The following is a 23,063-nucleotide window of genomic DNA, read 5'->3' as shown; positions in this document are numbered from 1 at the left end:
ATTGGTTTAGCTCACTTGAACAGTCCGTAAGATGGCTCGTATTTTATATTTTTATGACAAGGACCACGTATTTTAGGTCATCAATAGAGAATGTAAACTTTTTGACATAATGACTTCTACTCAAGCTATATTTTTTATTATTAGGACTTTTTTTTTAATGTAAGTTTTAATAACAATCAACTTCATACAGATTTCTTTCTTTCTTTCTTTTTTAATTAACAGGTCCAAAGCAAATTTGTTATACCTGAAAAGTTAACTAAAGCAATTACATTTCGGGCTTACAAGCTCTGACCACTTTAAAGGTGAGACAAACGAGGCGCACGTGAAGGCACCAAAAGTCTCGGTCATTTTTCAGTTTAGAGGAGAGCTTGTAGTCGGTCTGAAAGCGCTCTACCAATGACCAGATAAAAACGCCCAACTGCTCCGACTCAGACCTGCGGGGGTGGGGAGTCGTAAAGTTTGGATTCGGCTTTGAAAACCATGGGATTCGAGCTGGACCGCTTTAAGGGGACCGTGGACCCGGATTTCAAATGCAACTTGTGTAATAAAGTTCTGGAGGACCCGCTGACGACTCCGTGCGGTCACGTCTTCTGCTCCGGCTGCGTGCTGCCCTGGGTCGTCCAGCAGAGCAGCTGCCCCGTTAAATGTCAGCGTATCTCCGCCAAAGAGCTGAACCACGTCCTGCCTCTAAAAAATCTCATCCTGAAGCTGGAGATCAAATGTGACAACCATGCGAGGGGCTGCGATGTGGTGGTGAAGCTGCAGCATCTGGCTAAGCACGCCGAGATGTGCGACTACTCCCCGGTGAAGTGCAGGAATAAAGGATGCAGCGAGGTTCTCAACCTAAGGGACATAGATGATCATATGCGGGAGTCGTGCGACCTCAGACCAGCGGGGATATGCGAGAGCGGCTGCGGATTGATGCTCGTCCATAAAGAGCAGAGATTAAACAATCACTGCTGCCTAAGAGCACTGAAGGCGCACAATAGCGCGTTGCAGTGCAAAATTATCTGCCTGGATAGAGAGTTCAAGAAACAGACTATTAAAGCAAACAAAAGAGAGAAGTCTCTTCTAGCACAACTTTCCGCTGTGCACAGTGAACTCCAGATGACAGCTCTGAAATATCAAAAGAAATTCACCGAGTACAGTGAGAGGATCGATTCCCTCACCAAGACAGTGGCTTTCTCTTGCAAGGTAAGCAACACAGATTCAACTTTCATCCAACTTTTCCATCTACCAACCAAAATTATTCTCCCCGGCACTGAGGAAATCCTGTGTTCTTCAAGTGTGAAATGCATCAAGTAAAAAAACCCAAATAATTGAACAACAGGAAAAACATTTTGACCGATCTTTTGCTGACATCCTGATGAACAAATTTTTCAGGGCAAACTTTATTATGTTACGCGTTTAAATATCTTTCTCAACATTCCACTATTCCAGACCAACACATAGCTCGGAGAGTTTACTTTTCTCTCCCCCTCAAATGGAGGTCGAAATCAAACCTTTTTGGGGGGATTTTTCTTAGGGTTCTCCTTTGAACCAAATGTTGAGGAGTCCAACACTGCTCGGTAGTTTGTTCCTTCACTGTCTACTTTGAGACATTGATGTCAGCTGTGCCTTTGGCCAGTTGGCAGTTAATGGGGGAGGGCCAAATATTTACTGCAGTTCTGTACACATTAAGAGCAAGATTCCATTTATGTTGCCTTCTAGCAGCATGCTTATTTGAATCTTTCTATCTTTAGATGTTTGTCCTTATGAAGACCCTAAAAATGTTTGAATCATGTATGTAGGGAGGTAAAAAGCACAAAAGCTGTGTGTGCCTCAAACCTACTTGGAGGACATCTGAAGGCTGAAAGGCTTTAAAATTCCTATGTTTTGTGGTGTACTGTGCACTGTGATGATGAGACAGATTCGATATTTATTGCCTCCCACCTACAGTAGTACAAGAATTGTTTGATGGTCATTGGTGGATAATGCATCTAAATCTGTAGGCAGGTACAAGTTCCTGTTGAGTAATATAGCAAGGAGAACCTGTTGGAAAGGTGTTTTATCCTCTTGTAATGACCAATTATCAACATCATTAAGGCTGAATAAGTTCATAAATAAGTTAATCAATGTAATAAGTGGTGAGTGGTCTAACTTTGATCAGGCTTAGTTATAAAATCTGTGCGAGAACAGAAGGGGGAGTTTCACAACAATACCAACGCATTGGACCCACACTGCTGAAATTGTTTCATAAAGAAATGTAAAAGAAAGGGAACTAGGAGTTTGTCTGTTTTTAAATGTACACATCTAAAATCTCCCTTTTGTCACTGAAGTTTCTTACTTATTTTCGTCCATGACTACAGATCTCGTTTAAGAGACATCTTTTAAAATCTTAACTGTCTTTTTCGCTTGGTGGATTTTAGCAGTTTCGTTCCCTGCAGAATGTGTTCAGGTAGTCTGGTAAATTGTGCATTAAAGGCACAGTGGTTTCAGCCATGCAGTTAACAGGAATCAACTGGAGGGGAATACCTCAATGAATGAATGCACATGAATATAAACCGAGCATCACAAAAGGGATTAGCTGTGGGAAGTGACCTGCAGACAGCAAAACCCTTCTATGTCAGTGAGCAGCTGGTATCAAAGGGTATATCTTGATTTGTCATAGCAGGAGTGGCCCAGGTAATGACATTTATTAGGGCTCTGTTCCTTTTGAGCCATGCTACTAAGACAGCATTTACAGTACCATGGACCAGGACAGACCAAGTGGAGTGCATCAGTTGCTAGCAGTGTTTAGCAACTGAACATTTATTTGGTGATAAAGGTCTAATGCAGATTTGTTTGACATTTCAGTTTCTCAAATCACTGTCAAAGAAAATATAGGCCCATCGTGACGGTTAACCTATTGAGTTTGTTTTTGTGTTTCCACCTCTTCTTGGCTCAGGCTCTCAGCCAGATGGAGGATTTTAATGTCTTTTAGTATCCAGGCATTGACTGTGAGGTAGATGTGTATGACCTGGCTAAACGGAAAAACTGACATGTGGTTTCCAATAATAGTCCTAACACTATTTAGACATCTTCAGTGAGCCAACGAACGCTATAAAACCAAGCCAAAACAAAAAGCTCAGACCTCACTCTGGTTTTCTTCAGGGCTGCAAGAATTTCTGTCACACTTTCCATTCAGCCTTAGATCTGTCTTTTGAACCATGCTCGTCTCAAGCAGCTACAGATGATAGTGTTTGTGCTACTTGACGCGATAAAGTAAAGTCTATCAAAATAAAAAAAACGTTAAACAGATTGCACGTCCCATGTATTAAGTCAAAGTTATCATAGGCTTTATCTGTTAAGACTGATTGAGGTTCATTTTAAAGCATGGATCTATGACATAATTTGACAGAATAATTTTGCCCATTGCCTATCTCTAACATATGTGTGGCAGTTATAAATAGCAACAATCACATACCCTTTCCCACCTAAATTTAGTGTGTTGACACAGGTTTTTCAGACCCAGGAAGACCTGTTTATAGATGCCGACTGTCTGTTCCCACTACCAGTGAAGTATACTCCTTACGGTCTCTTTTCTGTTGTGTTCTGTCTGACGTCACAAACGCGCCTGAAACAGACTTAGTAAACAGTGAAGATGTTAGGGCAATTAGGTCTTTATTGTATCTATTACTCATTCAGTCTATTTATCAAACTTGGCGTGACAAATTTGGAACGAGCGCTGCTTGGACGGATGTTGGTGGAATTTGTAGCTGAGAACGAACAGAGTCGCAGAAGTTAGCGACGGAGCATAGCATCGCACCGGGGAGGGGTGGGAGATTAGCATGTCGACACGGGTTTGGTGTTCCCATCAATGCCGATCGGAGCCGATGCGATAATTACCCAGGTCTACTGCAGAGTCATTTGACCTGGGTCTTAAGCGTTTCCTATCAAGCAAAAAAGCTGGATGTAAGCGATTGTTGGTGGGTTTTTTGACCAGTGGGAAAGCAGCTATAGATAGAAGCCATCCAGAGGTCACTAAAATTGAACAGCTAGATCTTTGATTTCAAATTACCCTTAAAAGAAAGAAATTGATTAAACTGCTACTAAAGTATAATAAGATATAATGTGTTAAAAGGTATATGGAAGGGAAGCAGTTTTATGGAGCACAGACATGGAAAGTGTGACTTGTGCTGAGGTAAAGTCTTACTGTTAGCATGCCAAGTCACGACTAAAGTTTCACTGCCAGTTTGCTCTCGTCCTGCTTTAACAAACTGCCCATCAAAGTTAATGTTAAACATTTATTTAACTGACATAGCATCCATGTGTTTTCTCCAAATTATTAGGGACAAACAATTAGTCATTGTGACTGTGTTTTGCAATTCTGGTGGTTAGGACATGTTGTTTTTTAACAGGCATACCTTGTACTGCAGCAAATAACAACCTCCTGAAGAGCTTCACTTCATTTCTTAGGTATTAGACCTTTGCTAAAGTGATTGCAGATGTGGAAGAAAATGCTCAGTATTGGTCCATTTCAATAGCTCTTGCAGAAAAATATTGAAAACAACTCTATAATCCGTTTGGTTCGAAGCTTGTGGCAGATTAAGTATAATTACCACAAGTATATAAAGTAAAGGAAAATGTTTTTGTCAAATTCAGCTAAATTTTCGACTAATGCACAACTGTCTTCTTGTTGACAGAAACGGCTGTAGTCGCTTTAATGCAGAAGCATGTGTTGCTAATGCTACCGTGACATAGTGCAGAAGCACACATTCCTGAATGCCTGACATGCACACGATGGTCTTTTTAGCCTCTACGGCAGTCAGGACACCGTACATGCCAATAATATCTGCTTTATATTTAGTCGCACTATGTCCTAACATACTGGAGTGGCAGCTGAAATTATGTTTCCTCATAACTTCACTGTAAGTCTTGCTTAAAAAATCAGATTAAGAGCTGACTCTACAAGTTTTCCAGAGGTTTTCTTGTCGTGTTGCACTGAGAAAGAGGTCATCTGGTGTGTATTAATTTACATTGGAGAGCAGTGTTTGAGGAAGGGTTGTTAGCACTTTGAACTGGTCTTCAATCTTTTGGTTGGCAAAGCCTTTGATAGTGGTAAAGGCTTGGTTGAGCAATTTGCGCAAAATATTGAACTGCATTTTCCAAAAGAATTTTTAGTCTGCATCTCATATTTAATTCTTGATAGATTTAAGAAAAGCCTATTTATTTGAAATGAAATGAGAATTTGTACTAAGCATAATAACAACCTGACTTCTAAATTAATTTAAAGTCATCTGGAAGATTTTAATTTAAATAAATGTCTGTTAAGTCACTATGTATAACCGAATGAGGTAACACAATGGTGATTAAGCCTATGGCCCACTGAAGAAAGCCTTTGCATTTGCAGAATTATGGACTGAGTGTCTGTGGTGACTTTCGTGGAAAAAAATCACAAGCGGCGCCCAGTTAGTGATATGTTTTACATCATCCAGCAGTGGTTGGTCTGTCAGACAGTGTAGGCGGAGCTAAGTGGCTGCACTTCCGGTTTCTGTAAGCATTGTGAGGAAACGGTAATCTATTATGGCTGAACAAACAAGGAAAACATCGATGACTACAGATACAACTTCAAAAATAAGTGAACCAGCACATTGCTCAAAGAAAAAGAAACAAATCCGAAGCTAAGATTAAGTCAAACAGTCTACAAAGAAAGTGAGGAAAATCAAGAGCTAGGACCATGACAAAGGGAGCCAGCCATAAATTGGGAAGAGTGCTCTCATACTTCCGGATTATCGGCAGTGGGAAGCGCTCAAGAGCACAACAATTTAAATCTTCAAGATTGTTACTTTAATAACTTGAGAATAGTCAACAGGTTTGTCTCTTTTTTGTAACTGACATAATAGGTATCAATAAGCTGCTTTTGACTTAGATATGCCAGAAACAGAAACAGAGCATGCAAAAGAAACAGCTGAATAAAACGTCAATATTCTACAACTCCTAATTTAATAACAAGTTATAGCTTACCCCCTGTGATTTGATTTCAAAGTTGAAAAGTTTTAAACAGGGGCTTTGAAATAGAATCAATACATTGTTCAGCCCAAGTTTTAAGATACCAAGAATTTTCAGTCTTATCCTTTCACATCACCTCCTCTTACCCATATGCCTTGCTCTCGTGGTTATGAAATGTATTTAGCACCTGTTATCTGCTAATAAGGTAGATTGGATGTTGGTCATTTTTTCGGTGCTGTTATCCCTCTTCAAGCAGTTTAATCATGCTGTTGCTTACCCGAAGTTAAGAATGATTTATTATGAATAATTTCCTGCTATCTAGTTCTTTATATATCTCTCCTCTGTCTGTCTGTAGGAAGATGACACTAAAAGCTTGACGGTTGTCCTTCTACGTGAGAGCGGATCTCTGGGTTTTAACATCATAGGAGGAAGGCCAAGTGCGGTAGGTTAAAAGCTGAGCATCTCTGAGGTTTCATCTCCCTCGGTGATCAGCTAAGTGTCGTATGGCAACCCAGGAATGAATAGCACATACTCGAAGCACCACAAGCTTTCTCTGTACTTACTGACACAGCTTACACGGTTATGCTTGTGTTTTCAAGTCTGTGGATAGTTGGACCGCATCTATCAAGTTTTATTGTGTTTATATATTGGTCTGGTTTAGCGGATTTGGCATTACAGATTAAAAAAACTATAATTACTTTTATGAGAGTTAAATCTGGGATTATGGGTTTGACCGCAGTTGTTTTGTCTCTAATTGAGGGGATTTTGGTAGTGAGGTAAACATTGCGGAGAGAAATGGGACTTTTATCCTATCTTGAACCTTTCACAGTCGCTATGTTCTCTGCCCCAGGGCTCTGAGGTGAAAGTCATTAATGATGCCACACGCTCTGCTTCCTGAGGGGTCGAAAATTGGTTACAACTCTATCTTCCGTAGATGGAGTTTCTTACTGCAGTGCAGGTTCTATTGAAATGGTGTTCACCATATCTTTTTCATCGGGACTGTGCTGAACTGTTTTTCCACAGTCACAGTGACATACTGCTCTGAGGCAACATAGATTATCACAGTAAAACTTTTTATGGCGGTAATCTATAAAAAGATCTACACATAAGAAGCTATGTTTTTACCCCAGTCCACAGTCTTGTTGATTTGCAACCTTTCTCGCTCTTGTGACAGAACCATGAATCAAACTCAACCATAAGACAGCAGAGATAATACTTGGCTCTTATTTTCTCTGCTAGCCTTAAATCAGCAGTCTCTGTAGAAGCCATTTATTTAAATGGAAATAGCTAATATACCTGTAGCCTGCTTTGACACGTGTTTCATTTGGCTGTTACTCTGGCATGGCTTTCATAGAGCAATCAGCAGCCAGGTTTTGTGGTACCTAGAAGAGTTAGCTTGTGTACAACTCTTAAGATAGTGGTAGTTATGAGGCAAAGTACTGTAGTAAGCCTGTATTGAAGCATTGCAGTGTCACTATGCAAGATTCCTCTGAAAGAGGAACCAGACCAAAAATTCTTAATTAGAGTTTCGCAACTGTGACCTCTGAGGTTTATTTAAGTATCCCTTTAAATTGTAGTTGTATTACAGAGCTTAGCAGCTGTTTAAAACATGTTTCATGTAGTTTTAAAGACAGTGCAAGAAAAACCCCCGAAATAAAACACAACAAAAAAACCCAGTGTTTTTTAAGCCAGTGTTAGGCATAGAGTACCTCATGTACATCCAACATGTACACATGTCAAAATTTATGTTGTTATACAGACCAGGAACACCCTCTAGACTTGGGAAGCATCTAAATTTACAGCTCACCCTTAAATCCTCAATTCATGGTTCAGGTTCAACCATTTACAAATAGACCTATATTATCAAATACCTCACCTGGTATCAAGCATTTCTGATGTTGCTGGATACATGTGCTTAAATTTTAAGATAATCTGAAACTGCTGACCCTATAATAACTGCTGACACTGAAATCTATTTTAGTGGGGTGTTTCAGAGATGGATAGCTAAAAAAAATGTGTTATTTAGGGGAATCATACTTCAAGTTAGAAGACTCACCAAAGACTTTAACTGAACTTTTCTTACTCATCCTTTGTCATTTTATTAGGAATACATTTAATGATTGATTGAGGAATGATTTGATTTAATTGAATTGATTGAATGATTATGTATAGTACTTTTCTCCTTATCCATCTAAATACAGTACTTTTATAAATCTCCAATCAATAACTGCCATTTATTCCATAGGATGACAATGACAGCACTTCAAATGAAGGGATCTTTGTATCCAAGATCGTGGCGGAAGGTCCAGCAGACAAGGAAGGGGGCCTTCAAATACACGACAGAATCATAGAGGTACGTGGCCAATACAGTGTTCCATGTGAAGGACAAAAAAAGAAAGTTGATGCACTGTACATTGTAATGTTGGATTATCTGACAGCTGCTGTATGCCTTTATAAAGATGATTACAGTGTGGATGCACAAAACCATCAGTCAATATTTATGTTTCCGTGCCTTCTGGAAAAGAAAACTCAAAAGGGCGAATGTGAGCCAACTAATGAGCATTTGCATTTTGGATTTTTATTTCCATTCAAAGAACTAAATCCTGTAAACAGCTACGGTTTCAACATATATTTCTAGCAATCAACACTCAGGCAAAAGCTTTGTCAAGACGGTCATCACAGAAGATAGAGTTAGATAAACCTGAGGCGATGCTGTCTGTCTTTGGTTTCGCCGAGTGAGAAAGAGCCCTGAGTTCACTTCCTAGCTGACAAATCCCTTATGACAGAGTTGCGGTCAAGCATCCTCCTTTCGCCTTTTAAACTGAATCTCGTGTAGAAAGGCCAGCTCACCCTGAGGTCAACATGAGGGATGTGTTAAAAAACTCAACATAGCCAAGGTTGCTTTTATAGAACAGTTGTCAACCAGAATCACACAATGGCTACATTGTACAGTGAGATTTATGTGGATTTCAAGTGTGTATTACCACTTGCCGCAAGATGACAAATATGGTTTGTCGCAGGCTTATTGTAAAACCTCAGTGAAATTGCCCTGCAGCCGTAAGACCAGCACATTGCTCACAGAGATGTTTGTGGCAAGTGTTTACATGAAAAGAAGACTCGCACATCTGGACTCTGCTCACTGTATCCTCACGTTCATGAAGCCATTACAAAAGTGCCACAAGTAAACTGCCACAAGCCTCACATTGTGTTATTAAATATTGTGGTTGTAAGTACTGCAACACCATAATCACCATCTCTTTAAGTAACACAATCAAGAGTCTAAAACCTGTTGGGCAGGGTGAACAAGCAATTTACCCAAATTATGACCAAAGTCAGATTTGCTCATATGTTGCATGAACATGTACAAGTGGAACTAAAGTGTGTGTCATTGCCATAGACAGTATAAATAATTTACATAACAAAGTGATGCCTTGCCCTTTTAAAGCCTTGGTTTCAGCATACTGGCAGACGCCATATTGGTTTCCTGGAGTTACCATATTTGTACAAGAGGGTGAAGTCCTCAAAGTTGAACAGTCTGTCCATGGCAAATACTGGTGTGTGAGCTTGTTTACCATCATATTTCCCACAGTGAGAGATTCTATTTTTGCCGGTAGTTGACCAGAGTTGTTTATTTATTGGACTAAAGAACCTAAGAGAGCCTGTGGAATATAACAGACTTGCTGCTTGCTTAACTCTCAAGTGAGTGATCAAATGAGCGAGTACCGGGTAACTTAAAGTACCAGTCTCCTCATCATTACGGACTACAATCTATAAACATTATAATATAAATGCAGGTGCTATTTGAAGCCATTTATTGACAAAATATTCTGTGTGGCCCCCAAAGCCCTTGTGATTATCCTATGTGGCCCACTTGCTGTTGAAGTTGAATAGCCCTGGCCTACAGTATAACTGAATGAACCCCCCGTACAGTTGTCATGAAGAGAAAAATTAGCTACAGAGAACAAACCCATTATTTGGACAACCTGTAAACATGTTTAGTTGTGATGTTAAGTTGCACAATTTAATATGGGGCCTAATGGGGTGAGTTGCTTTTGAAGCCAGACTCAAGCGGCAACTCGTGGGGACTGCAGTTTTTGGCAACATTTTTCAGCCCCTGAGGTTGGCACTTTGCATGGTCTTTGCATGCAGCTGTAGTGTCTTTTTTGCACGTGTTTATTTGGGCATGTGCGGAACTTGGAAATCATGTTGGTTTTTTCTAAGTTTGCAGATGACAACAACTTATACAATGAAATAGTAATTATATAGTATACAGCAAAAATGTTTGCCTTGCCTTCCCACCCATTACCTGGCCCCTATCAACAGACATAACCAATTGAATAAATAAAATGAGACAAATAAATAAATAAATGAATAATAATAATAAAAAAGATAATACAAAATACATACACATACAGTACATATACATGGAATACATAAAATAAAATAAATAAAATAAGCCAGCAAATAAATAAAGGGTGTTTCTTAGATCAAAATACAAAATCAAATTACAACCTCACTCCCATAGAGCTTGTTCCTGCTGGAGCAAGTTACAACCATTAACATTATGCCTTAAATAGTACAAAAACGGTCTCCAAATATCATTAAAAACATTTGCTAACAATATATGTTATCTTTTCCATTGACATGTTTGACGCACTTTCTTTAACCCACTTGTAGATCCTAGGCCCATGTACATTCTTCCAATTGAGAGCAATTATACGTTTAGTTTGTAATATGCACGTCGATGAATCTAATCACTTTGTTTTGTAAGTGAGGGTTGACAGGATATAAACCTAAAACACAAAAATCTCAGGGTCCAGTGGTAATTTCTGTAATAAAATTGGATCAATCATATTAATAATATCTTGCCAAAATGATTTCACTTTCATACAGTGGTACAATGTCCCTCTTATTTCATCACACTTAATACAGGTATCAGGAATATTATCATTAAACGTATGCAATTTTTAACAAGAGTTATGTATGTACGCATCAACCATTTATACTGAATAAGTTTCAAACTGTTGACTGTCTGTGTCTGAGCCTTCCGACATGCCTCACTCCAGTCTTCCAAAGATATTTCATCATCTATGTCTTCCTTCCACAATCTCAATTTTGATTCGGAGGATTTATCAGACCCAGACACAAACAAGTCATACAAAGATTAAATTAAGCCACTGTTACAACAACATCTTACCATTGCGTCCTCTAAAGGGGAACTAACAGATATATCTAATGAATGGTATTGAGAAAATGTCAAGCTCCTTAGTTGAAGATATTTGATAAAATGATCTGTATACGTCTGTCCTTTGAAAAGATAAGCGAAAATGAGGTCAGGTGCAAACTTTGAAAAGTAAGACGAGCATATCATAAGTTTACAACAACTATGCAAATATGACTCAATGATTCTCACTGCAAGTGAAATAATTCATGTCTGTGTATTATATGCCAAAGATGCACAGTTTATTATACCCCATGTTTTATAGGGGTTTTATCTGTACACACTTTGTTGTGAAAAAGTAGACAGTCTCTCTCTCTCCTCATGTGTGTTTGCGCACATGGGGGGCGATCTTTGAATAATAGTCGAATAGTTTCCAGTGAGTGTCAAATAGTATTTTTGCCTGAAATGCCCATCCCTTTGGTAATGGGCCAGATGTTGCTGTATTTGGTTACAAAAGAAGATATCTTGTGTAGGATTTCATTTTGAGTCACCATTTAAGGGCTTAATAAAGGTGAGTACAGATTTTGCTTTAGGACCATGACACACTTGTGTTTGTCTTGTTTTGAGCTATTGTAGTCTATTGAAGTCATTAAATCTTTCCGATGAGGAAAACACATGAGCATAAAGGACACGAACGGCCTAAGGAGGTAGCAAAGCACCCTATTAAGTGAGCTTTTCTTTTCAAGACGTGAGGGATTATTATACAGTAAGCAAGGAAATAAATCATTCAGCCATTGAAATAAAAATGTATAGATACTACAGTGTTGTTTCACATGGGGGATTCAGATGTGAAAACTGATAGTGGAGGGGGTTCATATTTCGAAGACTCCCTCTTTGTTAGCTGGTTAGAGCAAAAAGTTCCATATCAAGGTTTTTCAGACCACAAAAAGAAATGCAACGTCATAACAACATGTTTGCAATAGTGTGGGTTGCATCTTTAACTTTGGGGGATCAGGAGGAATTTAATCCAAAGCACCAAAAGGCTTATTCATATTCATGTTTTGAACTTGATTTGAAAACAATGGCTTGTCATTTTTGCATGCTTTGTGGTTGGCAATGTTTTACAAAATAATGCTCCAAATCTTTTCTTATTTTTATAGGCATATACTATATGACATCAGTGGCTTCTCTCATAACTATTGAAATGCTTTTACATGGATGTTAATCTTTTCAGGGAGCATATTTACAGTGCAATACACATTTCCTATCTATTTCTATATCTAGTTTTCTCAAAGTACACAAGATGCACCTTAAACAATAGGGACTTGAAGAATGGCTGCTTCAAAACAGTAAAGTTCACGTACCCAACAACATACCACACACACATATCACATACAACATTCGTACAGTAGTAAATGAAGATTTAAAACATTATAAATAATACTTAATGAATATGCAATAAATCATGTTAATAAAATATAAAATGCATATCATTAAAATGAATAATTCAACTGTTCATGAGTCTGATGGATGTGGGCACAAAGACATGGCTCTCTTAGTCCTGAAGGTGAGTGATCTATATATCAGGCCTAAGGGTAGGTGACAGTATTGGCTGTGTAGTGTGTGTGTGTGGTGTCCGAGGCTTTTTGTAATTCTTTTACTTTAGTCCTTCTGTTGTAAATGCTGAGTAGTGGTTACTGGTCCAGTCCGATTATTTTTCTTTAGTGGATTGTGATTGATGCTTGATAGGGACCCAAACCAGGCTGTTATATTGAAGGTTATTATAGATTCAATGAAACATTTGCAATATTCTCTCAGGATTGATTGGTGGACTTAAAGTCTGCAGACAGTGCAGCATTTCCTGAGGAAGAAGAGCCGTTGCTCACATTTGGTGAAAATGGTTTCAGTGTTGGGTAGGAAGGTGAGTTTGTGATCAGTTATTGTTCCAAGGTATCTGTGTGACTCTACCCTCTCTATAAGCTGGTTATTGACTGACAGAGTGGGGATGCTGTAAAGTCCTTTGCAGAAGTCAACAACCAGTTCTTTGGTCTTTAGAGGTGTTGAGATCAAGACAGTTCTGCCTGCACCACTCTGCAAAATGTCCATCTCAGTCTGCAACTGTCCCTCAGAATTAGTGGTGTCCATGATCACAGTATCATCAGACTATTTGATGTATGTTATACATGGGTCAGTGCTTCTGCAGCCATATAGTGTGTACAGTACTTGTGAGATTACAGAGCCTTGTGGGGCTCCTGTGGAGACTGTCTGAGATGAACTGAGGTGACCGTTGACTCGGACCCTGAAAATCAGGTGCAGGTTGGTGTCCAAATGGAGCAACTTTCGTCCCATCAAATGGGGTTGCATGGTGTTAAAAGCGCTTGAGAAGTCCACAAAAAATAATAAGGGACCTTGGCCTCTCAAGATGGTTATAGGCTCCATGCAGCAATATTAGTACAACATCATCCATACCCCTGTGCTGTTTATATGCAAACTGAAAAGAGTCAGCATGTATACTGACCTCCTCCTGAAGCTGGGAAAGAACAAGCCTCTCATAGCCTTTCATAACCAGGGATGTTAATGCAAAAGGCCGGTCATTGTCACATGTGGGATTGCCCTTTTTGGCTACTGGACAGATGATTTCCAGAGTGATAGGATTGAGTGTTCTGCCAGGGAGCAGTTGAAGAGATTGCAGAAAACACCAACCATCTGGCTGCAGCAAACCTTCAGAAAGCAGCCACAGATCTGGTCAGGTCCCGATACTTTGTTTGGTTTCATCCTCTTCAGCATGTGTTCTACCTTCACTGGCTGCAGCTCCAGGTTTGCTTTGGTGAGGGTCATTGGAGTGAGCTCAGCTATTACCTCGTCCCTCTCCCCTGAGTAATCAGACTGGTCAAACGTGCAGTAGAGTCTGTTCAGGGCTCTTTCACATAAGACATGGGCATTTTATTCACTTTTAATGTAAAATATTGATCAGTGCAAATTTAGAAACCGCTTGTTTTATTACCACTTTCCTTTTTTGTCCACACATAAAATCTGGCGAACAAGCACATCAAGGTTATCATTTTGACAGCGGCTCACAAGTTATAGCATAACCCTGCTATGGGGATTAACTGCCTGTAAAATGACAATCATGTTACACTGAGCAATGAAAAGCTTGTTCACCTGCAAAGGCCAACAACCACAGTCGCGGAGTTGTTTTTCCTTCCTGTTGTAGAGGTGTAAGTTCCAGTAAGTCTATATGGATGTACATGTACATGATGATCTACGACTCGTACTTCTATAACAGACTCTTAGTGGGAGAGTTCAATAGCAGATGGCTGTCCTCTGACTGAGCTGGTATGAAAGAGTACATGAATGCCTCCTTGTTCAGAATTTTTTCTTATGAAAACCTCAATATCTGTTTGCTTTCGCTTCACTCTGCAAAATGAAGAGCTATTTTTCTTTCCGTGTCACTTCAAATTGAGCAATGCTGGATCTCTGGCAAAAACATAGTTGCTGTGTATTTTTCAGCAAAAAAGGACTTTCCTCAAGCTTCTCTGCTTCTGCAATACAGTTAAGCTGAATGGCCGACCAGAGCTCTTTCAGGGTAGGGCCTGTGTGGGCAAAAAAAGGTAGAGAATGGAGATGCCACGCCTGCTGTTGTTTATGTCACCTTGTAAATCCTGAGCAAATATTCTTAGGTTCCATAGGGTGAACAGCAACAAATACTTTATACCTATAATACTTTAAAAAAGTAACATGGAGAAGTCAATTCTAAACTGGATGGAGGAGGGGCTAGCGGGCAGAAATGTGTCACTGCTGAGACAATATTTATCTACAAGATACATAACAGATGTAGTTGGAAGTGGGAATTGGAAGTCTAGAATTGAGCAGAACATCTTGGTATTTATTGTCACCTCCTATACAACAAGGCGACTCAAAATGTAGATTAAAATTAGCAGGTATGTTTGTGCTGGTTTTGTAACAGATGCTGCAAGCCGGCAGTACTCTGTTCAATTAAGCTCTTTAAGATGCAGAATATATTTTAGTATGATTAGCTCTCAGAATAGGATGAGGAATGTTGTTAAAAATGTCTGAAATGTAAAATACTCACCCATTAATACAAGTTCTTTTGTGGAAAAGCATATAAATTGAATACCAACTTGAAATTTTGTAACTCAACTGCAACCATATAAGCTTTATATGTTTGACTCAACCTGTTCCAATGAGAATAGTGCCACAGCTTATACTATGATTATCAAAGAATCAATGGGCTTATTTGTCTTTTGGCTAAAGCACTGCAAAATAATGTAAGTGTATCTTAAATTGCAGAGGATAATTTCATGTTGATAAATAAATGTGACTGTGTCACCTTACAGGGAAGGACATCCAAATTGCTACTTGTCACAAGCTGAATGAGTTGCAAGGTTGCTCAGTGAGCCAGTAAAGATTTAAAACCTCTGAACAGTTTTAAAAGTCACCAGGTTAGACAGCTTAAAACTGTGCCATATAGCACTTAGCAGTGACTGACACAGATGTAAATTGAACTGTGTTGGAGGTGGGTCCTAGGTATGCATGTCAATGAGCCTTTTCTTGTTGCTGGTGTCCGGGCTGCCGCCCAAGGCATGAAGGAGTTGGATATTTGAAAAATTGGGGGAGAAATCGGAAGCCAAATGTTGCCATTTGATGCAAATTAGCTGTGTCACTTTTTCCTTTAGACATCCCTGGTATTTTTCTGATCCCTGAAAGGCAGTAATGACAAAAAGCTTAGTTAGCTAGTTATATTCTAATTTCTCTATACTGGGCAGTTTACTACACTCTCTCTCATTTTTTCTGAAAACCTTCATTTACCTTGCTGACTATCAGATGGCAAACATACTTTTTCTACGTTTTCCATCTCGTACAATTGTTATTATTGCATATTTTTTAATGATTTTGCCCACCCTGATTGTTAACATATAGTGAAGTCTTCTGAAGGAGAATTACGTTGCTGGTGTGTTTTAGCCGCACAATCTGTATAAATGCTATTAATATTTGATTTAAACCTATTCTTCCTATTCAGTTCCTCCCAGAACTGTTTCTTTAAATATATTTGTTGATCAGATGTATTTTATGAGGTGTGTGACAGTTTAAGACTTCTTCTTTCAACAGATACAATAGCGGTGTCAAACATTTATGGAGTAAATAAAAACACAAAGTGGTCAGTAGATTAACAATAAAAGGAAAACTATTGAGAACAAATGACTGCAACAACTCAGGGTCTGTGAGCCGTTAAAGGGATAGTTTGGTTTGTTTGAAGTGGGGTTGTATGAAATCCTTATCAATAGTAAGTGTACTACATACAGTGGATGCCGGTCAGTGTGGCCCGGTGTTTAGAAACCGGCACGCAAGCTAGGCTATATGCCGCTGCAGATAGGGTCAATTCCACACGTAATTTGTCCACTTATAAGGACATCCCACCTAAAAAAACACTATATTTGAATATTTCACCGCGTTTCACTTTTCAGTAAGAACTCCTCTTTATTTGGCACTACTTTTTATGCTTTTATTTAAAGAGAGCAGACAGTGTATAGTTTAGGAAACCGGGGAGAAAGTGGGTATGGGTGGGGATTGAACCAGGATCAACCACATGGAGGTCTAAGACTTCTGTACATGCATAAGCCACTGATATAACCACTGAGCTAAACCAGCACATAATAAAAAAGTAAGTTTTCTGAACACTATTGCCCTCCTTCCCCTCTAAAATGTGCTCTCCAAGCTAAGGGATACCAGGATCAGGATACCTGATAGGTCAGTCAGTAGGTGCTTTTATGCAGGTTGATCTTGTCTTGAACAGCTTGCTCTGGAGCAGGGGTGTCAAAGATACGGCCCGTGAGCCAGATGCAGCCTGCCAGGAGGTCTCATCATATATATATATATATATATATATATATATATATATATATATAGGCCTATTTATAATTTTAAAGAGAGATTTTTATAGATGTATATATAGAGAATTTGATGATCGTTTATCTGATCACGATATTAGGCATGAGCTGCCCTCACACTGAGGTCCGCTGGTTGAGCCGAGGAGTGGTGCTCAGACGCTTCTTTCAATTACGCACAGAGATCGCTCAATTCATGGCACAGAGAGGAAAGCAAGTGGCAGAGTAAGATAAGCCAGACAGGGTTACAGGTCTTGCTTTTTCAGTGGACATTACAGAACATTTGAATGTGATGAATGTTAACATGCAGGGCCGCAACAAACTAGTCACAGAGTACTCCGACAGCGCTCGTGCTTTCCAAATGAAATGTGCTCTGTGGCAGGCGCAGCTGTCCCAGCACAACCCAGCCCACTTCTCCTGTCTAAAATCTGTACCTGTGGATTACGAAAGTATTGACACGTACAGGAACACATTGTTGGGGCTCATAGCCGAGTTTAAAAGTGGATTAACTGTCTTCACTCAGCTGGAGAGGGATTACGCACGTGAGAGAGGAACTCTGAATGGAGCTGGTCAAACTGTAGTGTAGCGCACCGTTAAAGTACGAAGTACGAAGTTTGACATTACTTTATAAAAGACAGCATTTGCATCAAAGGTAGTCTGTATGTTTGGAACAACATATGTATGCGAGCAGGTATTAACGTGAGGGATGAAGTCCAAACTGCGCAGTCGGCTGACGCACGGACATCTGAGGGACATAATGAAAATCGTCACCGCTCAGAAACTAGTTCCTGATGTCGACAGGCTGGTGGAAGTGAAAAAGTGTCAGGTGCCGACCAGCAAGTGAAAATGTGAGTGTTCCTTTTCCTCAGTTTCAGTTTCACATATACTGCCGGCCACGAACTTGATTGGCAATATCGCTCCCTCTCTCTCTCTCTCTCGTCACTACACACTGGATTCCACAGGCCCTGATCCCATGGCAGCTGGTTTAACCCCAATATCAGGTCGGACTTTCTGGACAACAGGTGGCTGTTTTATAACCTTAACCAGCAATATTTGAAATGAATAATTAATGAATCACAATGAGAGTTAAACACTAAATGTATTGTTGTTTAGAGTAGTGTAAATAGGAAAACGTTTACTATGCCACTTCCCTGTTGTACAGTATTATTATTATGTGCTATTATTATTAACCTATTCTTTCAAATGTATCATTGGTGAATGACAAAGACATTCACATTTGAAATTAATCTTTGTTAATATGTTGCAAGGATCGCATGTTGCTTTATTAAATTTTTTGTTGTTTATGCAACAACATGAAATGCTCACTGATTGTTAAAAGTATCTGGTGGCTCTTATTGAATGATTTCAAATAATAAAACTGTAGTAGCCGATATATCTATGTGTTAAGACATCATGATGTTGGCAAAAAATTGTCCGGCCCCTTTGAGGTCTCATCGGAACAAATCCGGCCCACTACCTAATATGAGTTTGACCCCCCTACTCTGGAGCTTAAGGGAAATTGTTAGGCTTGCTAGGTTACCATGGTGATGTACCCAAGTAAAAAAAAGAAGCACAACCTTCGTAGGACTGAAAATACCCTAGGTTACATTGCTAAACCGCAAATTAAACTGTCACACAAGCCAGCTGCAAACAAAAGTATATTGGTAAAAGTCAGTGTGGGAAGAAAAAACTGCTGTTGTTATATCTATATAGTGTAGGGGATAATGGACATTGTTATTATGTATTTAATTAAGTATAATTGTGGTGTGTGCCAAAGTGACAGACAAGTTATTAAATAATTCAGAGCCAAGCCCAGAATGAAACAATCCCCGCCCTGTGACAAGTATAAGCCTCGCCCCCAAAAACCAAGCCTAGCCCCTGTTACAGGTATAAGCCACTTCCACTAAAACAGAGCCTGGACCCACCCCCGTAACAGTATAAGCCCCGCCCACAAAAAAACAAGCCCTGTGACAGATATAAGCCATGCACCCTGACAGGTATATGTAAGCAATGCCCCCAAAACAGAAGCCACACACCTGTAATACATGAGCAACGCCCCTATAACACAAGCCCCGCACCATAACACATATCAGCCACGCCCCTAAAACACAAGTCCCGCCCTCGTGATAGGCATAAGCCCCGCCCCGTAACAGATATAAGCCCTGCCCCTGTGACATGCATAAGCCACGCCCCTAAAACTCAAGCCTCACCCATGACAGATATAAGCCCCGCCCATAAAACACAAGCCCCGCCCACGTGACAGATATTAGCCCCGCCCTTAAAACACAAGCCCTGCCCCTGTGACAGGCATAAACCACGCCCCCATGACAAATTTAAGTCCTGCCCCTAAAACACAAGCCCCACCCTGTGACAGATATAAGTCACGCTCCTAAAACACAAGCCCTGCCCAGGTGACAGATATAAATCCCGCCCCTAAAACACAAGCCCCATCACGTAACAGATTAGGGTCCCGCCCCTAAAACACAAGCCCCGCCCACATGACATATATTAGCCCCGCCCCTGTCACAGACATAAGCCACTCCCCTAAAACACAAGCCCCGCCCATGTGACAGGCATAAGCACCGCCCCGTAACAGATATAAGCCCCGCCCCGTGACACATAAGCCCCGCCCCTTAAACACAAGCCCCACCCCTGTGACAGCCATAAACCACACCCCTGTGACAAATTTAAGTCCCGCCCCTGAAACAGAAGCCCCACCTCGTGACAGCTATAAGTCCCGCCCCTAAAACACAATCCCCGCCCCGTGACATGAATAAGTCCCGCCCCGAAAAGACAAGCCACGCCCCAGTATCATACAAGCCCCTTCCCGTGACAGATATAAGCCAAGCTTTGTATCCCCCGAAATAACGAGTGAAGTCGTTTCGTGTGGTAGCCTTTCAGGTACACCAAGAACCAGGGAGTTATTCAAGACAACAGATGCCTGTCTGCAAAACCTACCGCAAAAAGTTGCGGCTTTGTCAACACATATCAAACTTGATGCAGCATCTGCGGGATCACCACTGAGCACTACAAGCCCAACATTATAAATGACGTATTAGTATGAAATATTGAGTTTGTAGGGAATTAAATAGAAACTTGTCACTTACAATGGTGTAGCGGTGAAAGTTGTGCTGGAAGACAAAATAGTCCTCTCAAGGGCTTCAGTCAGTTTAACGTTGCGTCCTACTGTCAGTGTGGAGTAAACGCTAGCTATTGTAGATTCGTATACCAGGTGTAAAGCACTAACATGACATCAGTAGCTTGTAGACCAGCACTATACAATGGGATTTAATACAGTGCAATTCATTTATTAATAATAATAATATTAACACTGCGTGAGAGAATCATTTTTACTAAATCAACAATTATAGTCAGGATATTCTCAGGCCACATGTAAGATTAGATTTTTTTTTTTAAATTAATTAAAAGATAGGCATGGATGACAGTTGATGACTATAACACTTCACATTACCCATATAAGTAAACATTTCCCTTGGGGATCAGTAAAGTTAATCTTATATTATTAATGTTCATGTGATTTTATACATTAATAATGTGTGAAATTAATAAATCCATATTAATCGGAATAAGTTGAATCCCTAGTCAGTTTATCCAGTTAGTGTTCGGTAGTTATTTATGCATTTTTGTGGTATATATCCAACACTGAACTTGTGTAATTTTACTAACACTTTCAGTGTGTGTGTAAGCTCAGAATGCAAATTGTATATTTGATGACTCTACTGCTGATTTTTGCTCCCAGTCTTGCTATTTTGAGTACATGACATGTAATTGAAACTGACTGTTGTTTTGGTGTCTAAAGTGTATATATTTATCACTTCAGTAATCCTCCTGAAAAATAAAGGTCAACTCTAGTTAAAATGAGCTAGAACACTGTTAATAACAGTTGTTGCAGCACATGGTATCCTCAGTAGGACATATGCCCCAAGTTCATGAGGTGCTATTTCTGACCCAGAGGGCTATGAAGATCAGGCATAGAAGCTAGTTCCCTAAAGGGAATCACATGTTGTTTAGCATTCTAAGGCAAGAAAGCAGGCCTTTGTCAGGATCGTTATTGGATTTTGGCCCCTGTGCAGGCAGTGTGTTTATTCCTGCGTTGGGCAAGCTGAATGTGGCCCCACTCTGCTTCTCCTGTCTGCCCCTGGACAGGATGACTCCACCCCAGGCTAAGCGGGCCAATCATAGCAGCAAGCCACATTCCTGTGCCGCGTGGTCTTGCTGAGGCAGGAGTAGGACATTAAATCAAATCTAACTTTAAAGAGTCCATAATCAGCTTCTGGTGGTAGCCACTACCCGATGCAGAGCTGGTTTTAGGAAGTGAGGACAAGCACACCTTTGTTTTCCACTGCTCCATAGGGGGGTGGAGGGGGGGTATTTTAAAGATGTGGAGTCTTCTAAGTAAAGAGATGGTGTGAGGTGAGCTTGTGCCTTGCTCCAGCCAGGAGGCCTTTCTCTCTGCCATTCAACCCACACAGAATTTTGTATTTTCCACTCAGTTTAAACAGCTTGTGAACTCAAAGGCAGGCCGGTGGTTGATGATTTTTGTGGAGACACAGATACAGCCTGGGTCTACTGTAAATGTATTTGCTCTGCTCCAACACAGTCTCGACTGGCTACTTGTTTATGAGAGCTAGTGGGTTAATTTATAGCCCCTAAAAGGTTTCAAGGGGGCAGAAATAGACAGGTGTAATTAGGCCTAATTTTCCTGCCAATCAATCACTGCCCTTGTGTAAATGGATCAGCTCAGGTTCCTCTGCCAGCTCCTTCTCATGTCAGCTCCTGACTCTCAAACACAGACTTCCCACTGACTCCCAATTAACTACCCTCAATTAAATCCCAAAAGGCTGATTAACGGACCCTTAGTTGTGCTGTAATGGGCCGTTGTTTCCTTCCAGTGCCCCTCTGAAATGCATCCCAACTGCAGCATGTTAATCACAGCCCCACATTGTTCTGTTTCTCAGTCACTCTCTCTTTTTTTTCTCTCTGGCTTAGCACACTTGACACATGTGTGTTTGCTTCTGGTTGAATTACAGTGACAAAAAGTTTGAAGCCTTTTTTAGATCAATATAATTGAAGAAAATTAGTCAGAGTAAAAAAACAACACATAGTAAACAAACCAACAAAAAGTACAGGTTATTTTGCCAAATTGCATAATTTACTGAAAACTGTATGAACTCCTTGTCTATGTTTACTTAGGTGTTCAAATTTTGAAAACTCCAGAACAGCTACTTCATGCAACATAAAGTAAAGTTGTTTAGCGACCTGTCAAGTTCTAATGCAAATTTGGGTATGAAATAGTTTTTCTGTGTCCCACACCATAATACATAAATGTTTGATAGAACTACTGTAAATGAAATGAGCTAATATCCTTCTGCTAAATTGACAACATTTTCTGCATATACCAAGAAAGTCAAAGTGAAATGGAGAAGCTCTGCAGCAGTGACATACATGTTAAGCAGCCGTATTCTAGTCCTATTCGACTGATCCATGAAAAGCACACCAAGTTAATGTAGCTTTCACAATGTTTGTGAGGATTACTTTGGAATCTTGCAAGGGAAAAACATTCAAAAAGGAGACAGTCCTAAAACCAATAGCTTAATGAAAGCGTAGTCTTCACCAAATCAATCAATCAATCAATCAATCAATCAATCAATCAAATTTTATTTGTATAGCGCCAAATCATAACCAGGGTTATCTCGAGACACTTTACAGAAAGAGCAGGTCTAGACCGACTCATTGTTAAGTTATTTAAAGAGAGGCCCAACATCAATCCACCATGAGTAGCACTTAGCAATTCGGCACATTGGCAAGGAAAAACTTCCTTTTAACAGGCAGAAACCTCGAGCAGAACCAGACTCATGTTGAACAGCCATCTGCCTCGACTGGATGGGCCGAAAATGGGATAGGAGATGCAGGATAGAGACAGGCAAAGAGAGCAACAACAACATATGTTCTTGTTACCACAACAACATATGTCCTTGTTACAGAATAACAAATACAAATAAGTC

General features: G+C 40.0%; 1 protein-coding gene across 2 annotated transcripts in view; it reads left to right on the top strand.

Moving 5' to 3' along the window:
• Positions 1–390: 390 nt before the first annotated feature.
• The window catches only part of pdzrn3b (PDZ domain containing RING finger 3b), a 102,330-nt gene continuing 79,657 nt past the window's right edge, over positions 391–23,063 (top strand). The window contains exons 1-3 of one of the 2 annotated variants that reach the window (XM_069677664.1): positions 391–1,194; positions 6,326–6,412; positions 8,216–8,323. In XM_069677664.1, the coding sequence (XP_069533765.1) occupies positions 481–1,194; positions 6,326–6,412; positions 8,216–8,323 (909 nt within the window). In that variant the 5' untranslated portion in view covers positions 391–480. The remainder of the gene's footprint in view (positions 1,195–6,325; positions 6,413–8,215; positions 8,324–23,063) is intronic. The other variant, XM_069677666.1, reaches the window with a different exon arrangement.

This window comes from Semicossyphus pulcher, unplaced genomic scaffold (assembly GCF_022749685.1).
Source record: "Semicossyphus pulcher isolate SPU_LCO1_2020_fin unplaced genomic scaffold, fSemPul1.0.p SCAF_3, whole genome shotgun sequence".
Lineage (NCBI taxonomy): Eukaryota > Metazoa > Chordata > Actinopteri > Labriformes > Labridae > Semicossyphus > Semicossyphus pulcher.
This window is presented reverse-complemented; position numbering and strand designations above follow the sequence as displayed.